Here is a 20,240-nt window from a genome sequence, read left to right on the forward strand (position 1 = left end):
GTCTAGGCAGTCATCACTATAGTGTAACACTGAACAGGACCCAACAATAGCATCTGAAGTTGTTCAGGCTGAGGGGCCCCACTTGTGGTGTCTGGTGTGGTGGGGATGGAGAAAACAGGCAGGCTACATTAGATACTAAGAGGATGTCTACACTGCATCTGGGAGCAAGCCTCCCAACTTGAGTCCACAGACTTGTGTTAGTAGGGCTCACACCAGTGCACTAAAAATAGGTCGGTAGACTATGCTTTGATGTTAGGACTTGGGCTGGAGTTTGGGCTTTCAAAGCCGTAGGCTTGAGTCACATCGCCAAAACACCATCTACACAGACATTTTTAGCACCCTAGCACAAGCCACACTAGCACACATCTGTGGACCTTGGTTGGGAAGCTTGCTTCCAGACACAGGGCAGATAGTGCAATCCAGCCAGCTGTTTAGGATATCTCAGCACGTCATGAGTAAGCTTCCACACACTAGAATCTGTGCTGGGCCTTGATAGCAGTATTGTGAAAGAGGACTCCATGTTACCATCGCCACTATTTATCTAATTCACAAGTCCAGAGAGTGGTGTCATTTACTAAGAGCTGCATCAGTCTGCGATTGAATTCTCTACACATTCCAGATGAATCTTTGGTCTATGGAATTGTGTTTCGAACTTCAATGATCTGGATAAATGACTCAGCTTCTGAATGTGAAAAAAGTGTGATGCATGTAGTTCTCCAGACTTGTTTTTAAAACAGTTCTATTTTGATCATATGTTTACTTTATTCAGAGTCTGACTCAAACATAAGTGATTATTTTTTACACAGCCAATCACTCGAAGAGAGAAGCCACAATGGAATATACACCAAGATCTATTTTAATATCAGCTCTCCCATTTCTCCTCACCCTACTATTATCTGCATTCCTCAGACAGTTTGTCAGGTTCTACTAAGTTGACAGATATTGATGAGCAATTCAACTTCCTCCTTTACTTTGTGGCTTTACATGTACAAACTGAAGTGAAATGAGTAGATGCAGTCATTCAACCTTTCAGGTATGCCATGTAATCTACTATGTCACCTTTTCATTCACAATAGATAGGAAATGGTTTGCTTTAGAAGCATCTTTTTCATGCCACTCATGTTTAACTAAATATTTTTAGATAGTGCTTTAAATAAATATCAGCCTAACCTCTGAACATTCATGAGTCATTCACTGAATAACCACCTTGATTCCATCTCTTCATATGCAATTCAGAATCTGTATCAGCTAAGCTTTCCCAAGAAAGACAAATCACATGTTCAGCTAAAAACACAAGGCAGGTCTTGATGCAGTCAACTCTTTCATAAGCAGCCTTCCCCCCTGCTGAAAGCAGCAAGGGAAGAGAATTATTTATAGAATTGTAAGTGTAAACCAAAGCACTACTGCTGCAGTGTTATACAACTTGGTATTTCTCACCATCAGTTCAGGCAACAATTCTTTTGAGGGAGAAAATTCTGAAGCTAGAGGCACTGGTTATAATTTAAACAAACAAACCAAATATGGTTTCTGAAGACTAATATGACACACCAGATTAGTTAGATACCTAAAAACTAGAACTATTTGAAGCCTCCATTTCACTGCCATACAACCCCCCCCCGCCCCAAAAAAGAAACCAAGTAAGAACTAATGCTGCCATTCTGCTCATGTTCAAATTACTGCATTAATAAATAGCTGAACTCTTCCGTTCAAAGCTGTGGACATGGGTGAGGAAACTAGGGGGAAGCAGTTAACACTGGCAATAATAAGCAGATCTGGTCTACAGTGGAACTTATTACAGGAAGGACTGAACAGTTACACCACTTCTTATGGAAACTGTGTTGAGTTGAGGATTTTTATTCTAATCTGAAAAATTTATATTGGTTTCATAGTCCTAGTGTACGGTTAGTTTACCGAACATTGTAAGGTGACATTCTTCCCTCAGCAAGTTAGGTTAGTTATACCTACACACAATGCTGCTCAGATAGTTCATGATAGTAACAAGTGACATGCCACCAGTTATCTACTGGTGAAAATCTGTATTTAAATATGCATAGTAACTTGAAGATATGCTTTTAAAACTGAATGCCTGGCATCTCCATAAGCATAGGCTGTTTCAGCTAGATCACTGTTAGTTTTTAAACTTATGACTAAACTAATGCAAAAGCCTCCTCAAAGGAGATAGTCACCCTGAAGTTTAACAGGCCTTATACTATGGAACAATGGTCCCATTTGTCAGATTCCATTTCTGATTTGTAAGAGATTCGCACTCTCTCCCCCCATCTCCTCCCTCTTCCCACTCCAAGTTTAGAGGATGTTCTGGAGAGTGCTAACCAGATTAAATGACAGCTTTATTCATAAGTAGGTGATGACTTAATTCACAGCAAGCTGCACCATAAAGGATCTGATGAATGGGGAAAAAAAACAACTGACTTACGTTAAAGAGTTATGTTAAAAAAACTACTCAAAATTACCAGAACCTTTCAGTTGGTAGCAGGGAGATATTGAAATGACTCAAATTGTTTCAGTGTAGTAGGGAGGAAAGTTAGTTATATGGCCAAAAATGGACTAACTCTGAAGGCAGGCATTCACACACTATAGTGATGGGCTCTATTACAGAAGCTTTGATAGAATCTACAAACAGAAGACAGTCTAAGGCCACGTCTACACTACGGGAAAATATCAAATTAGCTAAAATCGGTTTTATAAAACTGATATTATAAATTCGATTTCATGTGGCCACACTAGGCACAGTAATTCGGCGTTGTGCGTCCATGGTCCGAGGCTAACGTCGATTTCTGAAGCGTTGCACTGTGGGTAGCTCTTCCGTAGCTATCCCACAGTTCCCGCAGTCTCCCCCGCCCCTTGGAATTCTGTGTTGAATCATTGTCGCGGGTGGTTCTGGGTAAATGTCGTCAGTCATTCCTTCCTCCAGGAAAACATCAGCTGACAATCCTTTCGCGCCGTTTTTCCCTGGATTGCCCTGGAAGACGCCATAGCACGGCAACTACGGAGCCCGTTCAGCTTTTTTTTTTTTTCTGGCACCGTATGTGTACTGGATGCCGGGAGAGAGAGGCGATCGCTAACGCAAATTCATTCTTTGCATGATTGAGATGGTTACCGGTGGTCTGTAGTTACTGCTGGAGACAACGCATGGAGATGGGTTTATTCTCCCCTTTGTACTGTCCGTGCTTACATGAGTGCCCTGGCTGAAATGCCGGGGGCAAGAAAGCAAATTGGATTGATCACTTGGGCTGAGTGAGTATCCTCCTTATGGTTTCTAAAAATAGAGTCAGTTCTGCCTGAATAAAGGCATGTATTGAGAGGACAGTGTACAGAGTACAGCTGCCCATGTAGTATTCCAGGGGGCCCTGAAAACCCCCCATTTGCTTCTCTCAATTTTCCTGGGCTACTGGAGTGCCCCATTTGTGTATGAAGTTTTAAATGCAGATAAGAACAGACTTGTAGTGGCGATAAATGATGGGGGAGGCGCTCCGGGGCTAGTATGTCCGGCGTCGATTTTTTACACAGAGGGAGGGGGCTGATGGCTAGCCCAGTTGCTATGATGGATGGTTAAGACGTTCGTACATTACGAGTAAATGGAGTCATTCCCAGTTTTACCAGTGACCGCAGCTCCTGAGGAGCCAGGAGCTCACGCTATTAATGTGAGACGGATACAGTATATTGTACGTCTACCCAGGAGGGGGAAGGAGGATACTGGCTCCCAGTGCGCATGCGTCTACGCAGCATCGTAACATAGGATGACATTGAAGAAGTCAGAATGATGTTCTTCGTTTTTTTCACATGGTGGGGGGAGGGGGGTGGAACTGAGGAGCTATTCCTGAACCAGCAGTACTGTTGAACCTACAACTTGGGAGCCACAAGAATGGAATACTTTTCAGAGACGCGGACGTGGGATACTGGATCTCGTACCCCTCATCCTGGCGGATTGAGTCTCTGGCTTCCGTTAGCTTGTCGCGCGCTGTGTATCTGGAGATTTTTCAAACGCTTGGCATTTCGTGCTTGTACGGAGCTTGATAAACGATTGTCTCCCATAGAGAGGTAGATTGTATCTCCCGTCGGTCCTGCTGGCTTTTTTGGATTTCAGACGCGATCGCCCTGTGCTGATAAGAGCTCACGGCTGGAAACCAGGAATGTTTCAAGTTTCGCGCGCTTTTTCTGTTTACTGCCGCTGCGGAGTTCAGATGCTGTCAGCAGCGGTCAGTGGTTGCACTGTGGATACGGGAGGCATAGCGTCGATTTCCGTCCAACTAACCATAATCCGATATGTTTAATATGTTAGGGCTAATCCTCTCGCCGGGATGGAGCACAGAAATCAATTTAAAGAGCCCTTTATATCGATATAAAGGGCGTTGTAGTGTGGACGGGTACAGCGTTAAATCGATTTAAACGTATAGTGTAGACCAGGCCTAAGTATTATCAATATACACCAAGGTGGTCTTCTAGCTCTGCAAGACAGATAGAAGCAGCAGAGAGGACATCTGACTGATTACTATGATTTCCAACGAATTGCTTCTCAAGTCTAACCAGTATATTAGAACAGACAGTAAACTTTGTGCTTAGCGTCTGAACTTCTACTCCTATAGCAAGATGCCATTAGTTATTTCTGTTGTTGCAGTACAGAAGAAGAGAGCCACCTGCGCTAGCCTTTACTATTTGTAGGCCCCAATCCAGATCAGGATCTCACTGTACAAATACCTACAAGTCTCCAACCACCAACTTACAAATGCAAGTACCAGAGGAGAACAGGTAAACACGGATGGGGAAAAGCACATGGCAGTGAGGATCTTTGCAATGAGCAGCGATTACAACACACCAGCTACCTAACCACTCTAAGAACACTGTATGCATCACAGCAGAAGTGAGTTAATAAGCAATCTGAAGGAGAAAAATGTGGCTTTGTGGATGTTTAAAAAGGACCTCAATCCAGAAATAAAAGGACAGGAAGGGAGAAAGCATGAAGGAACTCTGGAAAGTCTGAGAGGTGGACAATGGAGCCTAGCATTGTTGGTGGAGTGAAGGCAGTCACTGGCTCAACAACATAAGCCATGATATCAACATTATGCTAAATTATGGATGTGGAACAGGTCATTATGTCTGACACAGCAGAGAAGGGGGAGCCAGTGAAAGGAAGCAGAGAGGGATGACATGGTCAAAGTGACAACCCAAGAAAATCTTTCCAAGAACTTTCTGGATAATTAATCGGAGCAAGACAGCATTTCTCTAGCCCAAAAAGAGGTTATGGGGATGTGAAGGGTAACAGGAAGGGTTTTTACAAGTATGTTAGCAACAAGAAAGGTCAGGGAAAGCGTGGGACGCTTACTGAATGGGGGAGGCAACTTAGTGACAGATGTGGATAAAGCTGAAGTACTCAGTGCTTTTTTTGCCTCAGTCTTTACAGACAAGGTCAGCTCCCAGACTGCTGTCCTGGGCAACACAGTATGGGGAGAAGGAGCAGCCCTCAGTGGTGAATAAACAGGTTAAGGACTATTTAGAAAAGCTGGACATGCACAAGTCCATGGGTCCAGATCTAATGCATCAGAGGGTGGTGAGAGAATTGGCTGATGTGATTGCAGAGCAATTGGCCATTATTTTTGAAAACTCATGGTGACCAGGGAAGGTCCTGGACAATTGGGAAAAGACAAATATAGCGCCCATCTTTAAAAAAGGGAAGAAGGAGAATCTGGGGAAACTACATACCAGTCAGCCTCACCGCCAAGAAGGTGTCTTGTGTTTGTATAATACCTAGCACAATAGGACTGAGGCATATTATGATATTCCAATAGCACCAAAGATATGCTTGGTCCTTGCCAAAACAGATTCTGAGCATTTACTACAAGTACCAGCCTAACCAATGGTATCCTATCCTAGACCCAAAATATGGAGGAATTATTTGAAGCCCAGGAGTAGTTCGTGACCAGCAACTTTGCCAAAATTAATCTGATCTTTTACCTGTTTCAGGAGAACTGTCTCCAACTTTTCATAGTTCATGGTAAATTAGAAATAATGTGTTTCTATCCACTGATGATGTAGGTCTCTAAATTGCTTTAAGTACTACAACAATAATATTAGTGACTAGGTCAGAACGGTATTCAATGCCTCAATTATCCATAATTAAGGCTAAGATTGTCACGAATATTTTTAGTAAAAGTCAAGGACAAGTCACAGGCAAAAAAGAAAGGTCACAGCCTCTGAATTTATCTGTGACTTTTAGTAAAAATATCTGAGACAAAATGGGGGATATGCAGGTCCTCACACTGCCTGAAGCAGGGCAGCAGCACAGGGACTAGGAGCCCTGCCCGTGGCAGCTGGGAGCTCCAGGGGGAGGGGATTACCCTGCTGCCCAGGGCCACCAGGAGCTCTGGGGGGTGGTCCCCTGGCACCTGCAGGAGGCAGGGGACCCTGCAGCTCCCAACCACTACAGGCTGAAGTCATGGAACTTGCTGGAAGTCAGATTCCATGACTTTCACAATCTCGGACTAAATTATAGCCTTATCCATAACAGCAAGAGGGTGAAGGGTTACAAATATTTTGAGAATAATTTAGTGCTTGTGAAAAGGTGCTGAATAGATAGCTTTGGAAACTGAAGTTCTGTCCACAGTACAGCCAGTAGAAGCTTCCTCATATTGCTAAAATGAAGAAGTATGACCTGGAGGACCCTCTAGTGGTAATAAAATAGATGAGTATATGCCAATTCTCAGCCTCTGCTGTAAACTCAAACAACGTTGTTAATTAAAAATTGATTGAAACCATTAGTAACTACTGGAATGCTTTGAAAGCGGCAGATTAAGTGTTTATTAGTACCAACCTAGGCCCAAGTTTAAATTTAGCTCCTAAGTTTTGTACCCCTTTACTGAACTATGTTATGAACTATTCACTCTCCCTATGTCCTCCTTAGACACCAGGACAAGTATTAAATACAACGCTGACTGCAATGAGGAGTTACAAATACTGTGTTACTATTGCACCTAAGAGCCTTAGTCACTGACCAACACCCCACTGTGCTAGGCTCTGTACAAACAGAACAAATATAGTCCCTGCACCAAAGAGCTTACACAGGAGGATACAAATAGACTGGCAAGTACAAGGAAAAACTGTGAAACAATATTGGTCAGCATCACTGACTGTGGTCTCAGCACACCAGAAGCCTAACCATTTTCAAGTGCTTGGTTTGTTTTTGGAGATCTAGCAAGAGGAGAGTTTTAAGAACAGTGACTTTGTAGACATTTATGGGAAGTTTCTCCCGAGTGTAGGGGGCCGCACAGGAGAAAGCATGAAGGTGCTTGTTTAACAAATGGGCAAGGGAAGCTGAGAGGCAGGAGGAGTCAACCTTTCAACATGATAAATATAGAATCTACAATTTTTACCACTCCAATCTAAGGTTTCATACAGGGCATAGAACAGTTGTTAGGCTCACTTTTTACACTTCAAAAGACTGCATGCTAAGGTAAGGTCCTATATTTTCACAAGCTAATATTGTACCTTAAAATACCAAAGCAAAATTTGACACAGTTTAAGCTCCTGCACTAAAGAAAGCTTACATGGTTAAGAGACAAAAAAAAGTCAGCTAAGTAGTCTACCACATGCCAGGTATTGTCTTGGAAAAAACCCACTTCCTTCCTGACCAGCAGCAGGAACAGATCCTAAGTCAGGTAAGTGCAGAGTTGATAGAGAGGGATTTCCATCTGCCCTCCTACCCCAGTCATGTCAAGTCACAGCTTGGGACTTTACTGCCAGTGGGCATTGCCAAAGCCCAAGTGCTTGATATAGAGAAGGCTAGCCTAACTCACATGCTCTGTAAAAATAACTAAAATTTTAGAAAGCAGTTACATTGTTACATGTTTCATCCGTGCCCTAGTTATGTAGAAGCTACACTGGCTTGTTCACACTAAATAACCATTAAGCATTTGTTTGTTCTAAGAGTTCGCCACTGGACTGAACATGAACTTTTCCACTACACATTACATGTCAAGAACAAAATAGCTCAGATCCAGGAATCACAACTAGGCACTTCCACATTCAGTGAGACAGGCAGAAGCGAAATAGGAAGATGAAAAGCTAGGTTTGAGTGTTACGGGAAACAGCCTAAACATATGGTAAGGGTCCCATCCCCCACCCACTTTTGTTTTTTTTTAAACAGATAGTGTTTGGGAGTGAAGGTAAGACAGTTCATAAGAACTAGAAACAAATTAACCAAGCTTTACTAAAAACAAGAACTCCAAAAATTTGAGCACTTGCTGTGGCATTCTGTAACTCAAAGCAGCATCCTGGAACCCCCATATTCACCACTGTCATAGAATTATGATATGTTCTGTACAAAATATGCCTTGTGATGTATCATTTTAAGTCTTGATCTGTTGAATGCTAATATCCTGTTGGATGTTATGTTTTATCACTGTATATGAGGTTATGAAGTTTAGCTATGAGTTACTGAAATATGTTGCAAGATGAGAACACCCACAACCAGCATTCTAGGTACAATGCAGTAGCAAGATGCACAGATGGCTCACTGAAAGAAATCCACTCTCTCAATCACCATCTCCGAAGACTTCTTAGAGAGAGCACGTATACAATGGAGACTGCTGTACCCACATCATAGCAAAAGACCATAGAATGTCAGGGTTGGAAGGGACCTCAAGAGGTCATCTAGTCCAACCCCCTGCTCAAAGCAGGACCAAATTCCCAACTAAATCATCCCAGCCAGGGCTTTGTCAAGCCTGACCTTAAAAACCTCTAAGGAAGGAGCTCCACCACCTCCCTAGGGAACCCATTCCAGTGCTTCACCACTCTCCTAGTGAAAAAGTTTTTCTGAATATCCAACCTAAACCTCCCCTACTTCAACTGGAGACCATTGCTCCTTGTTCTGTCTTCTCTTCTACAGATACAGACTAAACATCCCCATTCTTCTTCGCCTCTCCTCATAAGTCATGTGCTCCAGGCTCTCCTAATCATTTTTGTTGCCCTCCACTGGACTCTTCCCAATTTTTTCCACATCCTCTTGTACGCTTGGTAGGGCCCAAAACCTGACACAGTACTCCAGATGAGGCGCCACCAATGTCCGAATAGAGGGAATGATCCACGTCCCTCGATCTGCTGCAATGTAACCTACTTTATAGAGCCCAAACTGCCGTTAGCCTTCGTTTGGCAACAAGGTCAACTGTTGAACTCTCATAATCAACTTCTCATCCACTGTAACCCCTAGGTCCTTTCTGCAGAAACTGCTGCCTAGCCATTCGGTCCCTAGTCTGTAGCAGTGCATGGGATTCTTCCGTCTAAGTGCAGGACTCTGCACTTGTCCTGTTGAACCTCATCAGATTTCTTTTGGCCCAATCCTCTGCCAATTTGTTCTAGGTCCCTCTGTATCCTATCCCTACCCTCCCAGCATATCTACCACTCCTCCCAGTTTACTAGTGTCATCTCTGCAAACTTGCTCGAGGGGTGCAATCCACACCATCCTCCAGATCATCGAATGAAGATATTGAACAAAACTGGCCCCAGACTGACCCTTGGGGCACTCCGCTTGATACCGGCTTGCCAACTAGACCCCCCCTGGAGCCACTGATCATACCCATTGAGCCCAATCTAGCCAGCTTGTCTATCCACCCTTATAGTCCATTCATCCAGCCCATTACGTCTTTAACTTGCTGGCAAGAATACTGTGGGAGACCGTAATCAAAAGCTTTGCTAAAGTCAAGAAATAACACGTCCACTGCTTTCCTCCTCATCCACAGAGCCATTTATCTCATCATAGAAGGCAATAGGTTAGTCAGAGGCAATTAGGTTAGTCAGGCATGTCTTGCCCTTGGTGAATCCATGCTGACTGTTCCTCATCACTTTCCTCTCCTCTAAGTGCTTCAGAATTGATTCCTTGAGGACCTGCTCCATGATTTTTTCCAGGGATTGAGGAAAGGCTGACTGGGTGTAGTTCCCTAGATTCTCCTCCTTCCCTTTTAAAGATGGGCACTACATTAGCCTTTTTCCAGTCATCCGGAACCTCCTCCGAACGCCATGAGTTTTCAAAAATAATGGCCAATGGCTCTGCATCACATCTGCCAACTCCTTTAGCACTGTCGCATGCAGTGCATCCAGCCCGATGGACTTGTGCTTATCCAGCTTTTCTAAATAGTCCTGAGTCACCTCTTTCTACAGAGAGCTGGTCACTTCCTCCCCATACTGTGCTGCCCAGTCCAGTAGTCTGGGAGCTGACCTTGTTCGTGAAGACAGAGGCAACAAAAGATAGAGGATGTGGAAAAAGCTAATGTACTCAGTCACTAGGTTGCCTCTCATTCAGTAAGGGGCGCACACTTTCCTTGACTTCCTTCTTGTTGCTAACAAACCTGAAGAAACCCTTCTTGTTACATCTCTTGCTAGCTGCAACTCCAAGTGTTGTTTGGCCTTCCTGATTTCCCTCCTGCATGCCTGAGCAATATTTTTATACTTCTCCCTGGTCATTTGTCCAATCTTCCACTTCTTGTAAGCTTCTTTTTTGTGTTTACGATCAGCAAGGTTTCACTATTAAGCCAAGCTGGTTGCCTGCTATTCTTTCTACCCATTGGGATGGTTTGTTCCTGCAACCTCAATAAGGATTCTTTAAAATACAGTCAGCTCTCCTGGACTCCTTTCCCCCTCATGTTATTCTCCCAGGGGATCCTGCCCATCAGTTCCCTGAGGAAATCAAAGTCTGCTTTTCTGAAGTCCAGGGTCTGTAGTCTGTTGCTCTCCTTTCTTCAGGATCCTGAACTCTACCATCTCATGGTCACTGCCTCCCATGTTCCCATCCACTTTTACTTCCCCTACTAATTCTTCCCTGTTTGCGAGCAGCAGGTCAAGAAGAGCTCTGCTCCTAGTTGGTTCCTCCAACACTTGCACAAGGAAGTTGTCCCCTACACTTTCCACTTTCCTGGATAGTCAGAGCACCGCTGTATTGCTCTCCCAGCAGATATCAGGATGATTCAAGTCTCCCATGAGAACCAGGGCCTGTGATCTAGTAACTTCTGTTAGTTGCCAGAAGAGAGCCTCATCCACCTCATCCCCCTGGTCTGGTGGTCTATAGCAGACTCCCACCACGACATCACTCTTGTTGCTCACACTTCTAAACTTAATCCAGAGACTCAGGTTTTTCTGCAGTTTCATACCAGAGCTCTGAGCAGTCATACTGCTCTTACATACAATGCAACTCCCCCACCTTTTCTGCCCTGCCTGTCCTTCCTGAACAGTTTATACCCTTCCATGACAGTACTCCAGTCATGTGAGTTATCCCACCCACATCATAATTCCTTGACCATGCCAGGACTTCCAGTTCTCCCTGCTTGTTTCCCAGGCTTCTTGCAAGCTAGAAAAAACTATAAAGGGGGAAGTGACATCACGATTTTTCCTCACTCCCCCCACAACTCAAAACTTGGAACAAACATCTGGAAGCCAAGACTTTGAACTGGCGAGGGTGGCCAAAGGCCGGAGTTCCAGCCAGTGTACTGAAGATCTGTGACTTGTTTGTATCACCTAGCAGAGTGAGAGACTGCTTGATTCAAATCCTGTTTGAGTTCTATAAACGAGACTGCAAATTTACTTTTATTTCTTCGGTAACCCCCAGTTTTGATCTCTATGCTTACTATTTATAATCACTTAAATTTCTGTAATTAATAAATCCATTTTATCTAAAAAACTGTTTTGATTGAAGCCCTTGGGAATTTCAGCTCAGTTTACAAAGGCTGGTGTGTGTCCTCTCCACACCGAAGGAGGGGTGAGCTGGGTAAAGAACTTACATCAGTCAGGCTTCTGACCAGAGCAAGACGGTCTACTTCTGGGGTGCAATGCTAGGGAACTGGAAGGAATTGGCTGGAGTCTCTAAATTGTTGGTTCATGAGTGGCTGGAAAAGCATGTATGTAACTCAGTTGGGTCTGTCCCTACCTGTGGATGTCTATGTAAGGTTTGTAGCCTGCCAACAGCATCACAGGGTGAGAGGGATACCCCAGGTTGGTGGGACAGAGGGCACAGTTCAGGTTGCACCCTGGAGACCCTGTCACACCTGCTTAGTATCAAACCAGACCCATCCATGTTAGGACTTATTTAAAGAAATGACAAAAGCAGAATGAACTGAACTGTTGGGCTATACGGGTCTGTAGGCATCAGATGCAGGAGAATGCAGACGAATTTCAAATATTAAAAAGGATTAAGAATCATTTCAGCACTTCTCTCTCCCTACCAACTCCAAAACTAGATTTCGTCAAAGTATTTAAAAAAAGTTTTAGTGACTATGAAACACCTTTTTTAGGACAGCAAGATTGAGAAATTGTAGGTCACCAGAACTAAACTTGAGAAACAGGCTAACAAATCCTTCTCAAGATCTAAAATCATTAACAGAATTGAGGGCGAGGCTGAAGTTTCCTTTTAAATCTTGAGATACACAAGACAGGTGAGGCAATATCTTTTATTGGACCAGCTTCTGTTGGTAGAAGGGACAAGGTCCTGAGGAAGAGCTCTGTGAAGCATGTAAGCATGTTCCTTCCACCAACAGAAGTTGGTCCAATAAAAGAGATTACCTCATCTATCCTCTCTCACATATCCTGGGACCAAAACGCCAATAGCCCCACTGAAAATAATTTTTAAATCTTGTCAGAAAGTAATACAAATTAGGACCGGGCCACCTGACAAGCTCTCAGAGGAGATATATACACACTAATACAACACATTTACAGTAATTGCCACTCAAGAAGGTTCAGTTTAAAAGAACTAGACGTTATATTAGAAGTAGAGACCCCTCCAGACACATTCTGACTAGTGATAGAAGTCCCGAGTTTTTTGTTTGGTTGGTTTTTTTAAATTAAGTTGGGAGTTCTAGCTCTCCACATGTACTTCCAATGCAAGTTTAGCTACTAAGTGGTTAGGGGTCACATTTGATCATTTTTCCAGGTTTTCAAGAAGGAAACAAATTCCTTTCAGCTTATTAAAATTCTGTTCCTGGAAGAGGTTTGACATCTTAAGACAGATAAGATAGTTAACCGATTATTGCAGAAGTAAATTTAATGACATTCATTTCGGATAAATGTTAAGTAATGCATATTGGAAAAAATAACCAACTATAAATACAATATGATGGAGGCTAATTTAGCTACAATTAATCAGGAAAGGCCTTGGAGTCATTGTGGATAGTTCTCTGAAGATGTCCACACAGTATGCAGCAGCAGTCAAAAAAGCAAACAGGATGTTAGGAATCATTCAAAAAGGGATAGAGAACAAGATGGAGAATATATCTTACTGCCCTTATATAAATCCACGGTATGCCCACATCTTGAATACTGCATACAAATGTGGTCTCCTCATCTCAAAAAAGATATACTAGCATTACAAAAGGTTCAGAGAATGGCAACTAAAGTGATTAGGGGTTTGGAACAGGTTCTATATGAGGAGAGATTAAACAGGCTAGAACTTTTCAGCTTGGAAAAGAGGAGGTATGATAGAGGTATATAAAATCATGAGTGGTGTGGAGAAAGTGAATAAGGAAAAGTTATTTACTTGTTCCCATAACATAAGAACTAGGGGCCACCAAATGAAATTGATGGGTAGCAGGTTTAAAGCAAATGAAAGGAAGTTCCCACAGCACACAGTTAACCTGTGAAACTCCTTGCCTGAGGAGGCTGTGAAGGCTAAGACTATAACAGAGTTTAAAAAAGAACTAGATAAATTCATGGAGGTTAAGTCCATTAATGGCTATAAGCCAGGATGGGTAAGGAATGGTGTCCCTAGCCTGTCTGTCTGAGGGTGGACATGGATGGCAGGATTACTTGTTGGGTTCACTCCCTCTGGGGCACCTGGCATTGGCCACTGTGAGCAGGCAGAATACTGGTCTGGATGGACCTTTGGTCTGACTCATTATGGCCATTCTTATGTTCTTAGTAGAGTGGGCAGGTGGCATTTTAGAAGAAAATAGCAGGATACATTGTGTACCCTGACAAAGAATCGTTTAGCTGATTTCCATTAGTTGTCAGAAGTTCTCATAGGCCATCTTGGCAAAAATACTGTGTTTCTACTCTTGTGATGACACTTGACTACAGAAATGGATATCTGGCTTCTGTTCAGCTGTATTTAGTTTAGACAATCCTCACTCTTGTATTTGTAACTTTTTAGAGTTCCAGCCATATAAGTAGTGATGGGAAAAGAGCAAGTTGCAGAACACACTTAATCAGCTAATGGAAGAATGTGTTAAAGGACACTGTGTGTCTGTCTCAAATTGCAAATTAAGAAAATTTCAAGTAATAGTTGGTGAACTACCTGCACTGCAACCCTGCCAAAAGGGGACAGACAGATGCTACTACAAAATAACTGATTCCAAGTTTCTTCTCAGTGAAAACAAAATTGCTTTTCCTTCTTGAAAACGTCAGCACATAACACTATATAATCAGTAACATTCCCCCCACTGTTCACAAAACACTTTTCATAATTCCTGGAGCAAACGTTTAATTGGACAATTTTCATCCAAGAAGCACAGAATGGATTCCGGAGACCACACTGAAGATGGGGGAAGGAAGGAAAACAGTGGCAATCTTCCCAAACTGTGCCTCTATTCAGAGTAGAAGGTCTTGATCAAATGATCAGGGAAATAGAGTTCTAGCATTTAAGTTGTTAGACACTGTTATGAACTATTGAGAAGAGTGACGCATTTTTAAGATCCAAGGGCAATTGTTTCTAAGGTCTACCCCACCAACAACAAATGCTTGGCCCTGAGTGAATGCAGAGGCACACTCACTGCAGATGGCTTCCTACTGGCTGCAAACCTGCTGTGCTTAGCATTAGCACACCAAAACACCACTGATTGCTATATTACAGCATTTTAAACAAGGTTAATGACTCATCTATGACCACAGCTGCCATGCCACCAGGACTCCTTCTGGAAGTATCTCTCTCTGCAACAAACAAACTACAGTGGCTGTATATTTAGACCTTTGTACATTTGGCCCTTACCGAGTTGGTTTGACAGACAATTGTATCAGTCTGTATTGCAGAATGTTCCTGCTACAAAAGCTAGAACACTTATGTTGGTATTTCAAAGGCTCCTGTTGACATTAACTCACATCCCCCTGAAACGAGGAGCTTTTCCACCTGGATTCAATGACAGAGTAGGCAATGCTAAGCACTTTTAAAAATCACACCTTTTAAAAAACACTAGTGTGGAAGTTTTAAACACCTCAAGGGAACCAAACCATTCAGCAAACATCAGCCACCCCCGACTCGGCCTTCTCCCCTCTAGCATGGGCTTGCTTCTCCAGAACTTGACACTTACAGCATAGGGCTGCTCTACATGACCACTAAGGCACTTAAAATTGATCAACCTAGCTATGTTGCTCAGGACATAAAGATTCGTAGCCCGAGTGTTCATGGTTTAGGTACACCGACCCCAGCATTAGAGGCGGCTAGGTGATGAAGAACTTCTTCTGATTGACCTAGCTACCCATTCTGAAGGTAGACTGAAAACGTTCCTCATCCATGTAGGAATACTACAATTAGGTCACTACAGCAGCACAATCATGATAGTGTAGCCAACCTTACTTTCATAGCAGCTTGGGCATGAATCTACCTGCACTCACTGCTGCCACACCAAGTGTTTCATTAGACTAATGCCCTATTGTAACATAGAAGATTCCTCACATTAACATCTCGTATCAGAAGATAATAGAATGAGCTCTTTTTTAAAGTCTTAAGCTGTGTTTTATAGCTGGATGTGATTTCTCAATTCTAGAAAAATCTTGAATGTAAAAAATAAAATTCAGTTCCCATTTTAGTAGTTTGGCACATTTTATACATGCATAGCTGAAATAAAGCTAAACAATTGTATAACTAATACTTTTAAGATCAAGACTCATCATTACAATAATTAAATACAAAAACTAACTACTAGCTAGGCCATATCACCTAAGGATGTTCAACAACAAAGTAAAACAATATACCTTTTGACATCAGTAGGTCAGCAGGATCTGTACTATTTTTAAAAAGTACTGCAAAGCAAAGAAAAGTCATATTACTCAATATGTGTGTGATGTTTTCCCTCCTAGCTCTATCATTAAGTACGCTTGAGCTATTAGAGCAGGAGTGGGCCAAATAGCCCACGGACCTTCCTCGCCTGGCCCCCGAAGCTCCTGGCTCAGAGAGCTAGCCCCTGGCCCCTCCCTGCTGTCCCTTCCTCCCCTGAGCCTAGCTCACTCGCTCCGCTCAGCTGCCGATGCTCTGGTGGCGGAGTCTGTGAGCTCTGGGGCAGTGCAGCCTGCAGAGCTGGCCTGACCAAGTGCCTGCCTGGGTAAAGGCAGCGGCGTGTGCCCTCGGTCCATTGGGCGGGGCAGCTTGTAGCTGCCACCAGCACGCGACCGGTGCTCAGCGCACTCCGTCAGAAGGACAGGGAGGGGCAGGGGAATTCAAGGTGGGTGGTGTTTGGGGGGCGGGGGCGAATGGGACTGAATGGAGGCAGGGGTCCCGGGGGACAGTCAGGAAGAAGGGGGGTTGGATGGGGCAGCAGGGGTCAGTCAAGGGCGTTCCAGAGGAAGTCAAGGGACAGGGAGAAGGGATGGTTGGATGGGTCAGAAGTCCCGAGGGAGGCCCCCCTCAGGAATGAGAGGAGGGGTTGGATGGGGTAGCAACATCCCAGGGGGCCATTGGGGACAGGGGTGTGTGGATGGGATAGGGGTCCCAGAGGGGCTGTCAGGGAACCGGGGGTTGGGGGGGAAGAGGGTGGATGGACAGGAGTCCTGGGGGCAGATAGGAGGTGGGAGCCAGGCCACAACCCCCTACCCTAACCAGCCTTCCATACAATTTTCCAAAACCTGATGCAGCCCTCAGGCCAAAAAAGAAGAGAAAAAGAAAAAAAAAAGGGGGGGGAAGTTTGCCCACCCCTGGTAGAGAGAGAGTAGTTATGGTGTCGGCTCTCCAGAAGTTATTTTCATATAGGTCAAGTTTAAATGCTGTCAATAGGGCCACATCCTAAAGACCTTTCTTCACCAGACAGAATTGCACTTGTGTTCTTACAGATTTCAAAACCATAACCTCTCTACATTGTGGCCAGCCTCAGTTACTGAAGTGAAGGAGGAGATTTGGAGTTAGAATTAAGCGTACTTGTTCAAGTCCAACTGCCTATTAATTTAGACAACTGGATTTTAAGACAACTGAGGTTTTTGGTCAAAACAGTTACTTTATTCTTTCAATAATATAGTCTGGAATTCACTCATACACAGCCCTTTCCTTGAAGGCTCAAATTAGTGTACTACGCATTTACTGTTATTTCACACTATGTAATAATTACCATGCATTGCAAACAATGAGAGATGCTTCAGAATTCCCATGCTTCCTGTCTAAGCCTTATTTCAAATGTTTATGGCAAATATGCTATTTGCCCCAACATTTAAGTTCATACACCAAATAGGGAGCAAAGGTTCTAAAGTAAGAAGACATCCCTATACTTCAGATGCTATACTGAAGTGCTCAAGATAAAATTCACTAGAAGAAATTCAGTACAAGTACACAGGAACAGCACACAAGTTCCACTTAACATAACCAGTAGCATAAGCCTGAAGAGAGTTTTATTCCCTATACCAGATTTTTGATTCAGAGCGGACATTCACAATGGAATGGAGTACTGGAGGAACACTAGACTGTTACTCAGTAGCTGCTGTCATCAGGGGCGGCTCCAGGCACCAGCAAGACAAGCCCATGCTTGAGGCGGCAAGCCACAGGGGGCGCTGTGCTGGGCGCCGTGAGGGCGGCACGCAGGTTGCCTTCAGCGGAATGCCTGCAGCAGGTCTGCTGGTCTTGTGCCTTCAGCAGACCTCCCGCAGGCATGCCGCTGAATCCGCGGGACCGGAGACCTCCCACAGGCAAGCTGCCAAAGGCAGCCTGTCTGCCATGCTTCAGTTGGCAAAATACCTAGAGCTGCCCCTGGCTGTCATTAAAACAGAGGTCCTTCCAGTGATGAAGATCTTGTGAGTTTCTCAAGAGTAGGGATAAATCCTGCATGCTGATCAACATCCCCTCTTAGTGAGAGGCTATGAAAAAAGCTACTAAGCCCTAAATGGATGCTACACGTGCCTAGTCACTGACTGCATTACCAGTCATAACTTTGTGCATTACAAAATATAAAAATCATTCCACCACTAGGTGTTTACTGCTGTCCAAATACTAGAGGTTCATCATAAACCTGGGGAGCAATTCAGTTGATTAGACAGTACTTTGACAAAATATGGTTGGTAAATTCATTTACCATATTCTACAATGGACAGACACTGGAAGGGGCACAACACTAATATCTGTTCATTGTTTCTGCATTGGTATCCCAGGAAACCAGATACAGCTGCTTGTTCAGTTAGCATTTATGACAGAAATGCCTGCAATTCAGTTCTAACAACTAAGGCTTCACCCACCACCACTAAATTATGACTATAAAGCAAGGCATAAGCCTTTCCCTCAAATAGCAGCTACTTCATACCCAACAAACTACTGAGGAAGTGTGGATAATTTCATAGAATCATTGAACCACAGAGTTTAAAGGAACCACAAGGGTCATCTAGTCTAACCCCCTGCCAACATGCAGGATTTGTTGTGTCTAAACCATCCAAGACAGATGGCTATCCAATGTCAAGTGAGGACACTCCCATTTCAAAATTTTCTGTTAAGTCATCAGCTGATTAAGATAAGATTCGGTCATGTGGTATCTGCAACATGATACCCACATAAAATATCTGAATGTTTTGTTTATCATGCTGTAACTTTTCAGAGACATCTGCTGAACAAAGAGTTATAATCCCAAATCCCTTGTTTGACTGCATGCTGGGCTGACTGAACTCCCATATTTTGTGAAATTTTCAAAGTGAACAGTTTCCATCCTTTAGAGCAGGGGTCTCAAACTCTGAGCCCGCAAGCCTCCCCAGCGGGGCCCGCAGGGATTCAGCAGTTTTGGGGCTGGGTCTCTCCCTTGGCCCCACCTGTGCCCCCAGATGCTCCCCCCTCAGGGGCCCCAGCAGCAGAGCAGCACCTGCCTGCTCACTCCAGTAGCTGCCAGCCCCTTCCTGTAGCCCAGGGGCAGGGCTGTGCCTCCATGTGTTGCCCCTACCCCAAGTGCCCCTGCGGTCAATGAGACGCTGTGGGGGCAGTGCCTGGAGGCAGAAGCACGCAGAGGCCCCCCCGGCCTACCCTGCCTTGCAGCACCAAGCAAGCATCACACCCCCAACTCCCTTCCCACACACCCCCTCCCACTCCCAAACTCCCTCCCAGATCATGCACCCCATGCCCCCTCCCCCACCCAAACTCCATCCCAGAGCCTTAGGCAGGTGGGGACTAAGGTTGTTTGTTTGGGGGGAGGGCAGCTTCCAGGCAGCAAGAGTGACATTGGCCTCCTGGGAGGATTTGAGGACTGGCACTGGCCTTAAGGTAAATTGAGTTTCAGACCCTTGCTTTACAGTTCTGTGAAGTGACAGTTCAAGTCTAACCAAGCCAATTTTATCAGGTTTAGTATTATTCTTTTGCTAGACATTTAACATTTCTAAAAAACATAAGGCTACACAAAAGACCTCTATACTTGGGACCAACCTACCCTCTTCCTTCACAGCCCTGTGACAAATGAAGACCCAGACTCTTATATCAAAAAAGAAAATTTAAAAAAGGTACCCAATGCAGTGAAGCAGTGCACACAGCCTTGTGTCCTTTTTTTGTGAAAGACTTATTCCTGGCTATATTTGTCTTAATTTGATTGTATGCTCTTTGCGGTTAGGACTGTTTATGCTACTAAATTACTAGGACTTGAACTGGATATCTGGGCTTTTTATTATTTGAAGAGGTTTCATGTACTATGCCCACTACTTAGTCCTCTACCAATTTGTGGTTTTTAAAATGCACATCCATCAGCTACTGTATGAAGCACCTACACACAGAAGAAACTGTTTATTTGAACTAGCTACATTTAGAAACTAAGTAAACACAAGCAAACTGAAAAAGGTTTAAAAATGGTTTTTAGACTTCCAGTGCTGGAAACAAAAGTAATCACACTGTTCTTTCTGGCTCAGGCATCAGTAATAGAGTCAGCATGCCAAATCTACCCTTTACTTACATCTGTGCATTCCTTCAGTAGCATCTGGTTGTAAAGATGCAACTACTGAGGGCACAATTTGCTCCTGTAGCTGGAAATGATTTAACAGTTCTGCTGATGCACAAGCCAAAATAGAATCTCTGCCTAGTTATACTAGCTTTG

General features: G+C 43.9%; 1 protein-coding gene across 2 annotated transcripts in view; it reads right to left on the bottom strand.

Annotated features, from left to right (window-relative positions):
• Positions 1-20,240, bottom strand: part of UBE2R2 (ubiquitin conjugating enzyme E2 R2) — an 87,971-nt gene that overhangs the window by 56,203 nt on the left and 11,528 nt on the right. The window contains exon 1 of one of the 2 annotated variants that reach the window (XM_032779857.1): positions 20,100-20,138. The exons of the other annotated variant lie outside the window; for it this stretch is intronic. Within the exon in view, the coding sequence (XP_032635748.1) occupies positions 20,100-20,123 (24 nt within the window). The 5' untranslated portion in view covers positions 20,124-20,138. Of the gene's footprint in view, positions 1-20,099; positions 20,139-20,240 lie in introns of those variants that run through there. 2 annotated transcript variants of the gene reach the window in all.

This window comes from Chelonoidis abingdonii, chromosome 6 (genome assembly GCF_003597395.2).
Source record: "Chelonoidis abingdonii isolate Lonesome George chromosome 6, CheloAbing_2.0, whole genome shotgun sequence".
NCBI classification, from domain to species: domain Eukaryota; kingdom Metazoa; phylum Chordata; order Testudines; family Testudinidae; genus Chelonoidis; species Chelonoidis abingdonii.